This window comes from Lampetra fluviatilis, chromosome 10, assembly GCF_964198595.1.
Source record: "Lampetra fluviatilis chromosome 10, kcLamFluv1.1, whole genome shotgun sequence".
Taxonomy (NCBI): Eukaryota; Metazoa; Chordata; class Hyperoartia; order Petromyzontiformes; family Petromyzontidae; genus Lampetra; species Lampetra fluviatilis.
The window spans coordinates 1,039,205-1,055,521 of record NC_136284.1 but is presented as its reverse complement, the minus strand read 5'-3'; the positions used below and the strand labels follow the sequence as shown (position 1 = coordinate 1,055,521).

General features: G+C 54.9%; 1 protein-coding gene across 1 annotated transcript in view; it reads left to right on the top strand.

The window, feature by feature from the left end:
• LOC144934396 (striated muscle preferentially expressed protein kinase-like) overlaps window positions 1–16,317 on the top strand; it is an 80,136-nt gene that overhangs the window by 13,237 nt on the left and 50,582 nt on the right. The window contains 1 exon segment of the mRNA XM_078860117.1: window positions 13,675–16,241. Within this exon segment, the coding sequence (XP_078716243.1) occupies window positions 13,675–16,241 (2,567 nt within the window).

The window sequence follows — 16,317 nt, the reverse complement described above, 5'->3', positions numbered from 1 at the left end:
CGGTGACACACACAGTGAGACACTCACAGTGACACACACAGTGAGACACACACAGTGAGACACTCACAGTGAGACACTCACGGTGAGACACTCACAGTGAGACACACACAGTGAGACACACAGTGAGACAGTCACAGTGAGACACACACAGTGAGATACACAGTGAGACACTCACGGTGAGACACACACAGTGAGACACACACAGTGAGACACTCACGGTGACACACACAGTGAGACACTCACGGTGAGACACTCACGGTGAGACACTCACGGTGAGACACTCACAGTGACACACACACAGTGAGATACTCACGGTAAGACACACGGTGACACACACAGTGAGACACACGGTGACACACACAGCGAGACACACGGTGACACACACAGTGAGACACTCACAGTGACACACAGTGAGACACTCACAGTGACACACACAGTGAGACACACACAGTGAGACACTCACAGTGAGACACTCACGGTGAGACACTCACAGTGAGACACTCACAGTGAGACACACACAGTGAGACACACAGTGAGACAGTCACAGTGAGACACACACAGTGAGATACACAGTGAGACACTCACGGTGAGACACACACAGTGAGACACACACAGTGAGACACACACAGTGAGACACTCACGGTGACACACACAGTGAGACACTCACGGTGAGACACTCACGGTGAGACACTCACGGTGAGACACTCACGGTGAGACACACGGTGAGACACACACAGTGAGACACTCACGGTGAGACACACGGTGAGACACACACAGTGAGACACTCACGGTGACAAACTCAGTGAGACACACGGTGAGACACACACAGTGAGACACTCACGGTGAGACACTCAGAGAAACACACAGTGAGACACACACAGTGAGACACTCACGGTGAGACACACACAGTGAGACACAGCGTCACTCATGGTGAGACACACACGGTGAGACACACACAGTGAGACACTCACGGTGAGACACTCACAGTGAAACACTCACAGTGACACACACGGTGAGACACTCACAGTGAGACACACACAGTGAGACACTCACAGTGACACACACAGTGAGACACTCACAGTGAGACACTCACAGTGAGACACTCACAGTGAGACACTCACAGTGACACACTCACAGTGACACACACAGTGAGACACTCACAGTGAGACACACACAGTGAGACACTCACAGTGAGACACTCACAGTGAGACACTCACAGTGAGACACTCACAGTGAGACACTCACAGTGACACACACGGTGAGACACTCACAGTGACACACTCACAGTGAGACACTCACAGTGACACACTCACAGTGACACACACACAGTGAGACACTCACAGTGAGACACTCACAGTGAGACACTCAGTGACACACACACAGTGAGACACTCACGGTGAGACACACACGGTGAGACACACACAGTGACACACTCACAGTGAGACACACACAGTGAGAAACTCACGGTGAGACACACACGGTGAGACACACACAGTGAGACACACACAGTGACACACTCACAGTGAGACACACACAGTGAGAAACTCACGGTGAGACACACATAGTGAGACACACACAGTGACACACACAGTGAAACACTCACAGTGAGACACACAGTGAGACACTCACGGTGAGACACACACGGTGAGACACACACAGTGAGACACACACAGTGAGACACTCACAGTGACACACGGTGAGACACACACAGTGAGACACTCACAGTGAGACACACACAGTGAGACACTCACAGTGAGACACACACAGTGAGACACTCAACAGTGAGACACTCACAGTGACACACACACAGTGAGACACTCACGGTAAGACACACGGTGACACACACAGTGAGACACACGGTGACACACACAGTGAGACACACGGTGACACACACAGTGAGACACTCACAGTGACACACAGTGAGACACTCACAGTGACACACACAGTGAGACACACACAGTGAGACACTCACAGTGAGACACTCACGGTGAGACACACACAGTGAGACACACACAGTGACACACACACAGTGAGACACTCACGGTGAGACACAGCGTCACTCACGGTGAGACAGCGTCAATCACGGTGAGACACTCACGGTGAGACACTCACAGTGAGACACACACAGTGAGACACACAGTGAGACACACAGTGAGACACACAGTGAGACAGTCACAGTGAGACACACACAGTGAGATACACAGTGAGACACTCACGGTGAGACACACACAGTGAGACACACACAGTGAGACACACACAGTGAGACACTCACGGTGACACACACAGTGAGACACTCACGGTGAGACACTCACGGTGAGACACTCACGGTGAGACACTCACGGTGAGACACACGGTGAGACACACACAGTGAGACACTCACGGTGAGACACACACAGTGAGACACTCACGGTGACAAACTCAGTGAGACACACGGTGAGACACACACAGTGAGACACTCACGGTGAGACACTCAGAGAAACACACAGTGAGACACACACAGTGAGACACTCACGGTGAGACACACACAGTGAGACACAGCGTCACTCATGGTGAGACACACACGGTGAGACACACACAGTGAGACACTCACGGTGAGACACACACGGTGAGACACACACAGTGAGACACACACAGTGAGACACTCACAGTGAGACACTCACAGTGACACACGGTGAGACACACACAGTGAGACACTCACAGTGAGACACACACAGTGAGACACTCACAGTGAGACACACACAGTGAGACACTCAACAGTGAGACACTCACAGTGACACACACACAGTGAGACACTCACGGTAAGACACACGGTGACACACACAGTGAGACACACGGTGACACACACAGTGAGACACACGGTGACACACACAGTGAGACACACGGTGACACACACAGTGAGACACTCACAGTGACACACACAGTGAGACACACACAGTGAGACACTCACAGTGAGACACTCACGGTGAGACACTCACAGTGAGACACACACAGTGAGACACACAGTGAGACAGTCACAGTGAGACACACACAGTGAGATACACAGTGAGACACTCACGGTGAGACACACACAGTGAGACACACACAGTGACACACTCACAGTGAGACACTCACGGTGAGACACACACAGTGACACACTCACAGTGAGACACTCACGGTGAGACACACACAGTGAGACACACACAGTGAGACACTCACAGTGAGACACTCACGGTGAGACACTCACAGTGAGACACACACAGTGACACACTCACAGTGAGACACTCACGGTGAGACACACACAGTGAGACACACACAGTGAGACACTCACAGTGAGACACTCACGGTGAGACACTCACAGTGAGACACACACAGTGACACACTCACAGTGACACACTCACAGTGAGACACTCACAGTGAGACACACACAGTGACACACTCACAGTGAGACACTCACGGTGAGACACTCACGGTGAGACACACAGTGAGACACACACAGTGACACACTCACAGTGAGACACTCACGGTGAGACACACACAGTGAGACACACACAGTGAGACACACACAGTGACACACTCACAGTGACACACTCACGGTGAGACACTCACGGTGAGACACACACAGTGACACACTCACAGTGAGACACTCACGGTGAGACACACACGGTGAGACACTCACGGTGAGACACTCACGGTGACACACACACAGTGACACACACACAGTGAGACACACACAATGAGACACTCACAGTGAGACACTCACAGTGAGACACTCACAGTGAGAAACTCACAGTGACACACACACAGTGAGACACTCACGGTGAGACACTCACAGTGAGACACTCACAGTGAGACACACACAGTGAGACACACAGTGAGACACACACAGTGAGACACTCACGGTGAGACACTCACAGTGAGACACACACAGTGAGACACTCACAGTGAGACACACACAGTGACACACTCACAGTGAGACACACACAGTGACACACACACAGTGAGACACTCACGGTGAGACACACACAGTGAGACACTCACGGTGAGACACTCACGGTGAGACACTCACAGTGAGACACTCACAGTGAGACACTCACGGTGAGACACAGCGTCACTCACGGTGAGACAGCGTTAATCACGGTGAGACACTCACAGTGAGACACTCACGGTGAGACACACACAGTGAGACACTCACAGTGAGACACTCACAGTGACACACACACAGTGAGACACTCACAGTGAGACACTCACGGTGAGACACACACAGTGAGACACTCACGGTGAGACACTCACGGTGAGACACACACAGTGAGACACACACAGTGACACACTCACAGTGAGACACTCACGGTGAGACACACACAGTGACACACTCACAGTGAGACACTCACGGTGAGACACACACAGTGAGACACTCACGGTGAGACACACACAGTGACACACTCACAGTGACACACTCACAGTGAGACACTCACAGTGAGACACGGTGAGACACTCACGGTGAGACACACAGTGAGACACACACAGTGAGACACTCACAGTGAGACACACACAGTGACACACTCACAGTGAGACACTCACGGTGAGACACTCACGGTGAGACACACAGTGAGACACACACAGTGACACACTCACAGTGAGACACTCACGGTGAGACACACACAGTGAGACACACACAGTGAGACACACACAGTGACACACTCACAGTGACACACTCACGGTGAGACACTCACGGTGAGACACACACAGTGACACACTCACAGTGAGACACTCACGGTGAGACACACACAGTGAGACACTCACGGTGACACACACACAGTGACACACACACAGTGACACACACACAGTGAGACACACACAGTGAGACACTCACAGTGAGACACTCACAGTGAGACACACACAGTGAGACACACACAGTGAGACACACACAGTGACACACTCACAGTGACACACTCACGGTGAGACACTCACGGTGAGACACACACAGTGACACACTCACAGTGAGACACTCACGGTGAGACACACACAGTGAGACACTCACGGTGACACACACACAGTGACACACACACAGTGAGACACACACAGTGAGACACACACAGTGAGACACACACAGTGAGACACTCACAGTGAGACACTCACGGTGACACACACACAGTGAGACACACACAGTGACACACACACAGTGAGACACTCACAGTGAGACACACACAGTGAGACACTCACAGTGAGACACTCACAGTGACACACACACAGTGAGACACTCACAGTGAGACACTCACGGTGAGACACACACAGTGAGACACTCACGGTGAGACACTCACGGTGAGACACACACAGTGAGACACACACAGTGACACACTCACAGTGAGACACTCACGGTGAGACACACACAGTGACACACTCACAGTGAGACACTCACGGTGAGACACACACAGTGAGACACTCACGGTGAGACACACACAGTGACACACTCACAGTGACACACTCACAGTGAGACACTCACAGTGAGACACGGTGAGACACTCACGGTGAGACACACAGTGAGACACACACAGTGAGACACTCACAGTGAGACACACACAGTGACACACTCACAGTGAGACACTCACGGTGAGACACTCACGGTGAGACACACAGTGAGACACACACAGTGACACACTCACAGTGAGACACTCACGGTGAGACACACACAGTGAGACACACACAGTGAGACACACACAGTGACACACTCACAGTGACACACTCACGGTGAGACACTCACGGTGAGACACACACAGTGACACACTCACAGTGAGACACTCACGGTGAGACACACACAGTGAGACACTCACGGTGACACACACACAGTGACACACACACAGTGACACACACACAGTGAGACACACACAGTGAGACACTCACAGTGAGACACTCACAGTGAGACACACACAGTGAGACACACACAGTGAGACACACACAGTGACACACTCACAGTGACACACTCACGGTGAGACACTCACGGTGAGACACACACAGTGACACACTCACAGTGAGACACTCACGGTGAGACACACACAGTGAGACACTCACGGTGACACACACACAGTGACACACACACAGTGAGACACACACAGTGAGACACACACAGTGAGACACACACAGTGAGACACTCACAGTGAGACACTCACGGTGACACACACACAGTGAGACACACACAGTGACACACACACAGTGAGACACTCACAGTGAGACACTCACAGTGACACACACACAGTGAGACACTCACGGTGAGACACTCACAGTGAGACACTCACAGTGAGACACACACAGTGAGACACACAGTGAGACACACACAGTGAGACACTCACGGTGAGACACTCACAGTGAGACACACACAGTGAGACACTCACAGTGAGACACTCACAGTGACACACACACAGTGAGACACTCACGGTGAGACACTCACAGTGAGACACTCACAGTGAGACACACACAGTGAGACACACAGTGAGACACACACAGTGAGACACTCACGGTGAGACACACACAGTGAGACACACACAGTGAGACACTCACAGTGAGACACACACAGTGAGACACTCACGGTGAGACACTCACAGTGAGACACTCACAGTGAGACACACACAGTGAGACACACACAGTGACACACTCACAGTGAGACACTCACAGTGAGACACACACAGTGACACACACACAGTGAGACACTCACAGTGAGACACTCACAGTGACACACACGGTGAGACACACACAGTGAGACACTCACGGTGAGACACTCACGGTGAGACACACACAGTGAGACACTCACAGTGAGACACTCACGGTGAGACACTCACAGTGAGACACTCACAGTGACACACTCACGGTGAGACACAGCGTCACTCACGGTGAGACAGCGTTAATCACGGTGAGACACTCACAGTGAGACACTCACGATGAGACACACACAGTGAGACACTCACAGTGAGACACTCACAGTGACACACACACAGTGAGACACTCACAGTGAGACACTCACGGTGAGACACACACAGTGAGACACTCACAGTGAGACACTCACGGTGAGACACACACGGTGAGACACACACAGTGACACACTCACAGTGAGACACACACAGTGAGACACACACAGTGACACACACAGTGAAACACTCACAGTGTGACACACACAGTGAGACACTCACAGTGAGACACACACAGTGAGACACTCACAGTGAGACACACACAGTGAGACACTCACGGTGAGACACTCACAGTGAGACACACACTGTGACACACACAGTGAGACACTCACAGTGTGACACACACAGTGAGACACTCACGGTGAGACACACACAGTGAGACACACACAGTGACACACACACAGTGAGACACACACAGTGAGACACTCACAGTGAGACACACACGGTGAGACACTCACGGTGAGACACACACGGTGAGACACTCACAGTGAGACACACACAGTGAGACACACACAGTGAGACACTCACAGTGAGACACACACGGTGAGACACTCACGGTGAGACACACACGGTGAGACACTCACGGTGAGACACACACGGTGAGACACTCACGGTGAGACACACACGGTGAGACACTCACGGTGAGACACACACAGTGAAACACTCACAGTGTGACACACACAGTGAGACACTCACGGTGAGACACTCACGGTGAGACACACACAGTGAAACACTCACAGTGTGACACACACAGTGAGACACTCACAGTGAGACACACACGGTGAGACACTCACGGTGAGACACACACGGTGAGACACTCACAGTGAGACACACACAGTGAGACACACACAGTGAGACACTCACAGTGAGACACTCACAGTGACACACGGTGAGACACACACAGTGAGACACTCACAGTGAGACACACACAGTGAGACACTCACAGTGACACACGGTGAGCCACACACAGTGAGACACTCACAGTGAGACACACACAGTGAGACACTCACAGTGAGACACACACAGTGAGACACTCAACAGTGAGACACTCACAGTGACACACACAGAGTGAGACACTCACGGTGAGACACACGGTGACACACACAGTGAGACACACGGTGACACACACAGTGAGACACACGGTGACACACACAGTGAGACACTCACGGTGAGACACTCACGGTGAGACACACAAAGTGACACACACAGTGAGACACTCACAGTGAGACACACACAGTGAGACACTCACGGTGAGACACACGGCGAGACACACACAGTGAGACACTCACGGTGACAAACTCAGTGAGACACACGGTGAGACACACACAGTGAGACACACACAGTGAGACACAGAGACACACACAGTGAGACACACACAGTGAGACACTTCACGGTGAGACACACAGATACACACACAGTGAGACGCACACAGTGAAACACTCACAGTGTGACACACACAGTGAGACACTCACGGTGAGACACACACAGTGACACACACAGTGAGACACACACAGTGAGACACTCACGGTGAGACACACAGTGAGACACACACAGTGACACACACAGTGAAACACTCACAGTGTGACACACACAGTGAGACACTCACAGTGAGACACACACGGTGAGACACTCACGGTGAGACACTCACGGTGAGACACGGTGAGCCACACACAGTGAGACACTCACAGTGAGACACACACAGTGAGACACTCACAGTGAGACACACACAGTGAGACACTCAACAGTGAGACACTCACAGTGACACACACAGAGTGAGACACTCACGGTGAGACACACGGTGACACACACAGTGAGACACGCGGTGACACACACAGTGAGACACACGGTGACACACACTGTGAGACACTCACAGTGACACACACAGTGAGACACTCACAGTGACACTCACAGTGAGACACTCACGGTGAGACACACTTAGTGAGACACACACATAGTGAGACAAAACAAAGAGACAAAGATCCCCCGTATAGCCTTAACAGACTGTAGGGGCAAGTGCTGTTAGCGAGCACCTATGAAGGCCAGAACGGTACACGAGGGGGTGGGTGGCCAGCACCACGCCCGACCGCCTTTGTCTCCCCAGTGACGATGTTTACACACCTCACCAGGTACTCATTTGAGGCTGAGTCGACCTAGGGGAGGCCGGGACCGGTTCAGATAATCGTCACTGGTGTTGGCCGTGAGCGGGAATCGAACTCGTGTCGCCAGGTTCATAGCGCAGCGCGCTAACCGCTACACTACCGCTCCCCACATAGTGAGACACACACAGTGAGACACACAGTGAGACACTCACAGTGAGACACACACGGTGAGACACTCACGGTGACAAACTCAGTGAGACACACGGTGAGACACTCACGGTGAGACACTCACGGTGAGACACTCACAGTGAGACACACAGTGAGACACTCACAGTGACACACACACAGTGAGACACTCACGGTGAGACACACGGTGAGACACACACAGTGAGACACTCACGGTGAGACACACGGTGAGACACACACAGTGAGACACTCACGGTGACAAACTCAGTGAGACACACGGTGAGACACACAGTGAGACACTCACGGTGAGACACTCAGAGAGACACACAGTGAGACACACACAGTGAGACACACAGAGACACACACAGTGATACACACACAGTGAGACACTCACGGTGAGACACTCACAGTGAGACACACAGGGACACACACAGTGAGACGCACACAGTGAGACACACACAGTGAGACACAGCGTCACTCACAGTGAGACACACACAGTAAGACACTCACGGTGAGACACAGCGTCACTCATGGTGAGACACACACAGTGAGACACACAGTGACACACACACAGTGACACACACACAGTAAGACACTCACGGTGAGACACAGCGTCACTCATGGTGAGACACACACAGTGAGACACAGTGACAACAACAACCGCCATTCGCCACTAAGTGGCGGTGACGTCACCACGACGCTTGTGCCAGGCCATGTACACCCTGAGGCCACGTGAAGTGTCGAACGCCCGCTGGCAGGAGGTGACGGGGCAGACCCAGGTGCCACGGGTCGACTGACCGAGATGACCGAGATGACTGGCTGATGCACCACCTGTGCCCCCTACTGTGCCAACTTGCTGTGCTTTAGCCACCCGGCGCTCCGCTCGTTGTTGTGAGCGTCGCTCCTCCGCCCTCCGTTGTTGTTGGAGGGCGACTGCCTCCAACTGCCCAGTAGCGTCCTTCACGAGCCTCCTCCACTGAGGCCGATCTTGACACCGCTGGTACCAGTCATAGGCAAGTCCACTCAGCTCCACGTCCTCCTGTACCACATCACTCCATCTCTTCTCTAGCCCGTGCCGCGCCCGTTTAGCCCCCTGGATCCGGCCGAACAAAAGCTGTTTAGGCATGCGGTGGCTGGGCATGCGGGCTACATGACCCAGCCAACGCAGCCTTGCCTGCCGGAGGAGCTCACTGATGGGACTTTGCCCAGATCTTTCAAGGACTTGTGAGCTCCTCACACAATCCAGCCTGGTTAAACCCAGGATGGATCGTAGGCAGGCCAGCCTAAATGTTTCCAACCGGCGAAGATGCTCCACTAGGGGGGTCCACGTTTCGCAAGCGTAGAGAAGGGAGGGAATGACCGTGGCCGAGAAGACCTGAAGCTTCGTGCGGAGCGACAGACCAGGTAGCTTCCACACAGCGTTACGCAACCGATGAAAAGATATTGCCGCTCGACTGATTCGGAGTGAGACCTCTGCTGATAAACTGGAGCCGGTCATGAGCACACTGCCCAGGTATGGGAAACTCTCCACTCTCTCCACTACTGCCCCATCACCGATTGGGAGTTGTGGGGGTGGAGTGCCCGATGGTACAAAATACCCAGGCAGGTGCTTAGTTTTGGTGGGGCTGATGGTAAGGCCCCACCTCTTAGTGGCACACTCCAGTCTCAACAGCAGCGTCTCCAACTCCTCTTCTGAATGAGCAGCTATTACCAAATCATCGGCATACATAACGTGGTTGACCAATAGGGAGCCATCCCTTGATCGCACCCGGGCGTCGATCAGCCTCCCATTATATCTGTACCAAATGGTAATTCCCCCGGTACAGCTACTGAAGGCTTCACGAACTACGCAGTCGAAATAGATGTTAAATAATGTGGGAGCCAGAGGACATCCCTGTCGCAGCCCAAGGTGTACAGGGAAAGGCTCGGACTCCCGGCCACGTAGTTTTACCCGGGCCCGCTCACCATCATGAAGGTCCTTAATGATCGTGAGCAGAGGGTCAGGGACTCCGAAAGCACGAAGAACAACCCAGAGCACAGTCCTACTGATGGTATCATAGGCCTTGACCAGGTCAATAAAGCAGAGATGTAGGTCTTTTTGGAATTCCCTACACCTCTGCTGTAGCAGACGGACAGAAAATATGGCATCTGTGCAGGACCGCCCTTTCCTGAAACCGCATTGGGGCTCCGCAAGCCTCTCCTCAGCATGCCTAGCAAGGCGATGTTGAATAATCCTTGCCAGGACCTTACCCGGCACACTGAGGAGTGAGATGCCCCTGTAGTTGTTACAGTCGGTACGGTCCCCCTTCTTAAAGAGGGGGACCACCAGGGCATCCTTCCAGTCCTGCGGAACCCGTCCAGTGGTCCAGACTGTTGTTATGATGTCATATAGGGCAGTCTGTGCACAAACGCCACCCTCCCTCAGCATTTCGCTTGGGAGATCATCTCTGCCCGGTGCCTTCCCTGGTCTCAGACTCCGGATCGCCCTCATTACTTCCTCAACAGCTGGTACCTCAGCCAGCCACTCACAGGGGCTGACCTCTTCCAATATTTGAGGCACCGCAGCCTCAGCAGGGTTATCCCCACTTTGTGCCATGATGTTTTCCTGGCTGAGAGATTTTCCCTCCCCCAGGACCTCACAGAAATGCTCAGCAAATCTGCAAACCTGTTCCTGGGGGTCGGAGATTGGATCACCGTTTTTTCCTCTAATGATGGTAATAGGGTTGGCGCTACAGGTTACTTTTTTGATGGAGTTAAATAGTGATTTGTGATCGCGGGCTACTGAGGCAGACTCCATCTCCTCAGCAACCCGCGACCACCACCCATCCTTGCAGCGCCTCACGGCTCTCCGAACCTCCGAGCGAAGACTGCGGTAAACCTCCTCATTCTCTGACGTGGGATGCTGTAGGCGATGAGAGTGGGCCTGTCGCTTTTTCTCAATTAACCTGAACACCTCCTCCGTCAGCCAGGGTTCCCGGGGAGGTCTGGACCGCGTACCCAAAGCAGCCATTGCAGCTGCATGAGTCTTAAACCTCGCCCATTTACCCTCGACATCAGGTGGAGTGGGGGACGATGCCAACCCCAGCTGCAAGCGATGATGAAATTCTCGCTTGCAACTTTCATCAGCTAACTTAGACCAGGCCACTTTTGGTTGGAATGGGATCCTGGGTGTACACCCACCACCGGAGTGGAAGAATGGCAGGCGCATCTTACAGATGACTAGTCGATGGTCAGAGGGCAGATCAGCTCCACGGTAGGTCCTGGTGTCAAGGACATGGGCTCGCATCCGCTGGTCCGTCACTATGTAGTCCAGCAGATGTTCTTGCTTGGACCCGGCATGCATCCATGATGTTGTGTGGATGCGCCAATGCCGGAAGAGCGTGTTGGTAATTACAAGCCCATGGGCTGCACAAAAATCTAGCAGCCTCCTACCGTTATTATTGAGCTGATCTGGCCCATGCCTTCCAATCACTCCAGACCAGGTGCCAGCATCATGACCAACTCGGGCATTGAAGTCACCCAACAAGATGACTCTGTCCCGAGTGGCCACTTTAGCCAGCACCTGTGACAGGAGGTCATAGAAAGCGTCCGACTCATCGGCTTTGCCTGCATCCCTCCACGGATGTTCGTCTTCGGTGGGGGCATAAGTAACCACGACCACCACTCCTCGCCTCTGGTTGATGGGAAGGCGAGCCCAAAGTATCCTGGGGCTTACAGCTTCCCACACCTCACCGCCACGCTCCCACGCCCCCTTCATTCTTTTGTTCAGAAGAAGAGCCACACCCTGTTGTTTGGCAGTCTCCTGCCCCGAGTAGAGGACTGTCCACCCCTCATGGTGGCAGGAGCCAGAACCGGTCCACCGGACCTCCTGAATGCCACAGAGATCCAGGCGGTACCGGTCCAGCTCCCGACAGAGGAGTGGCAGCCTCTCCTCCGCAGTGAGCGTTCGAACATTCCACGTGGCCATCCGCAATGGTTTTTCGTTGTTTCTGGAGGAGCCCCGAGGGTTAAAATTCAATCTCCTGGCTCCGCCAAATGGGGTTTGGCCAGGAGACGTCATAAAAGCCTGACTCCCCGGGGCCTCCGGCACAAGCTTATTAATTACAGGTTTATGTTTAATTCGTAGTTTAGTGGTGGTTAATTGAAGGTGGAGGGGTTACCAGCCCCTCGCACCCGTCCAGAGCCCCCGTTTAGCCACTGTGGTGGTCACAGACGCCATGAGGGGAGAGGCCAATGGGCATTGGCCCTCCCCCCACAGCACTGCCCACGACAGTGTTGCCCGTCCGGCACCGCGAGGAGGTAGGAGGTTGTTTTGCCGGACACAGTGACACACACACAGTGACACACAGTGAGACACTCACGGTGAGACACTCACAGTGAGACACGCACAGGTAAGACGCAGCGTCACTCACAAGGTGGTGCTCATCATTGCTCCTCATTTCGCGTGTGCATAGTTCGACCCCAGGAAACGGCGCCGTGGAGCCGGAGCAACAACAACCACAACAACAGCGGGGCTCCTCACGCCCCAAGGTCACCACTCACGGCCTCCCTCTGGGCCCCGCCGCAGACGCGACCCCTCCCCGGGCCACGGCGACCCCGCAGCTGCCCCGCGAGGCCGCCCCGCAGAGGAGCGCGGAGGAGGCTCCGCAGCGAGGGGCCGAAGCGATGGCCGACGCGGGCCCCGGGCAGCCGAGCGCGCAGCACCACGGCGCGAGGCGAGAGGCTGCCAGGGACGCCGCCGCCATCCGCAAGGAGCAGCGCTTCCTCGAGAAGGTGCAAGAGAAGCTCAAGATCCCCGAGTGGCGCAGGTCGCAGCTGTCGTCCGCCTTCCAGCAACGGCGGAACATGTTCGAGCAGTCGGGCACGGACCTCAAGTCGCTCTTCATGTCCGGCAGGAGTCAGTCCGTGGACCACCTGCCCAGCGTGGGGACGAGGGGCAGGGCGCCCCTCCCCGCGCGCCCCTTCACGCCTCACCCCCTGCGCAGGGAGGCGCGGGGAGACGCCGCCAGCGGCTTCGAGAGGAGAGTCGAGTTCAAACTGCGCTCCAAGTCCGCGTCCGTGGACGAGCGGCCCGAGGAGCCGCACGCGGCGGCCGCTGGCGACCTGGGGCTCAAGATCTCGGAGGAGCTGCAGAGAATCCGCAGCACGTCCCTGGTGCTACAGGGAATCAAGAAGAAGGTGGCGGCCGGCTCTTCCCTCCTCGACGTCAGACCCCCCATCAAGCCCGAGCCGCTACGCGAGTCTTCCTCCGAGAGACCCCGCTCCTCCGAGTGCAGGGAAGATGAAGAAGAGGCGGCGGCCACGCTTTTGGAAAGAAATGCAACGCGAGAGCAACGGCAGAAAACGCAACATCAGCAGCAGAAACAGCAGCGGGATAATGGCATGAGCATGTCCGCACCTGCACTGCCTGCCCAGGAGGCAACACGAATGGAGAGACAGGGGGCCCAGACCAAGGCGCTAAGCCACGTGGCTCCACAAACCCGTGTCCCTTGCACTGAGCAACCGAGAATTGGGGCAACCGACTCGGCTGTCACTGCTGCCAATTCCACGTTGGCGACAGTGCAACAGCAGCAACAGAAGCAACACCAACAACAGAAGCAACAACCGCAGCAGCAGGAGATCACAAAGACGTGGGCGTCCCGACCAAACAACCTTAGGGGGTCCAGAGGAGACCTCCACGCAGGTGCAGTGAACATTTGCGTTGAAAATGTGGATGTGACGATGCAGAGAGAGACACCGAAGGAGAGAGGAGGGGGGAGCGGGGCCCCTGAGGTCGGGTTTGTCGAGGCCTCGCTGGCTGACGAGCCCACGGAGGTCGAGCAGAGTGGGGCGGGCAAGGTGGCGGTTTGTGAGGTCAAGGACGAGGCAATGGCTGCTGCCATCGGTGGCAACTCAGACATGAAGAGAGTTGCTTCTTATCAAGCCGAAGTGGAAAGAGAGTCCGTCCAGCGACCGGAAGAGGAGCCGCGGATATGTTTACAGAGGCAGCAAGAGGAGAGGGAGGCTGGACAACGACGGGAGGAAGGGGAGCGGAGACGCTTACAGAGGCAGCAAGAGGAGAGGGAGGCTGGGCAACGACGGGAAGAAGAGGAGCGGAGACGCTTACAGAGGCAGCAAGAGGAGAGGGAGGCTGGACAACGACGGGAGGAAGGGGAGCGGAGACGCTTACAGAGGCAGCAAGAGGAGAGGGAGGCTGCACAACGACGGGAGGAAGGGGAGCGGAGACACTTACAGAGGCAGCAAGAGGAGAGGGAGGCTGCTCAGCTACGGGAAGAAGAGGAGCAGAGACGCTTACAGAGGCAGCAAGAGGAGAGGGAGGCTGGGCAACGACGGGAAGAAGAGGAGCGGAGACGCTTACAGAGGCAGCAAGAGGAGAGGGAGGCTGGGCAACGACGGGAAGAAGAGGAGCGGAGACGCTTACAGAGGCAGCAAGAGGAGAGGGAGGCTGGGCAACGACGGGAAGAAGAGGAGCGGAGACGCTTACAGAGGCAGCAAGAGGAGAGGGAGGCTGCACAACGACGGGAGGAAGGGGAGCGGAGACGCTTACAGAGGCAGCAAGAGGAGAGGGAGGCTGCACAACGACGGGAGGAAGGGGAGCGGAGACACTTACAGAGGCAGCAAGAGGAGAGGGAGGCTGCTCAGCTACGGGAAGAAGAGGAGCAGAGACGCTTACAGAGGCAGGAGGCTGCAGCGGCGAATCATGGGAGAGGCGACATCCCGAAAAGCGCCCCAGCCGAGAGGTCATCAGCGAAGGAGGAGCGGCGAATTGACGTCACCATCCTGGCTGCTGCTCCTGGCGGTCCCCCCACGTCCCCTCGGTTCCCCGCAGTGGGGCGAGGAGACGTTGGGGGGGAGCTGCCGGCTGCCGATGCGCCAGATGAGCAGGGCCGAGCGGAGGAGTTCAGATCTAACATTTCTTCTCCAAAGAAACCCACCAGGTGCAAGCGCTACGCCACCAAGGGCACGCGGCGCAAGACCGTGTTTCTGATGGGCTCCGGGAACCATCTGGAAGCGGATAATGGTAAATGACCTCGGCCCCACGGAGCCACACACCACCGACACGATGACCTTTGCCCCCCTGAGTTGGTGCTCGGCGG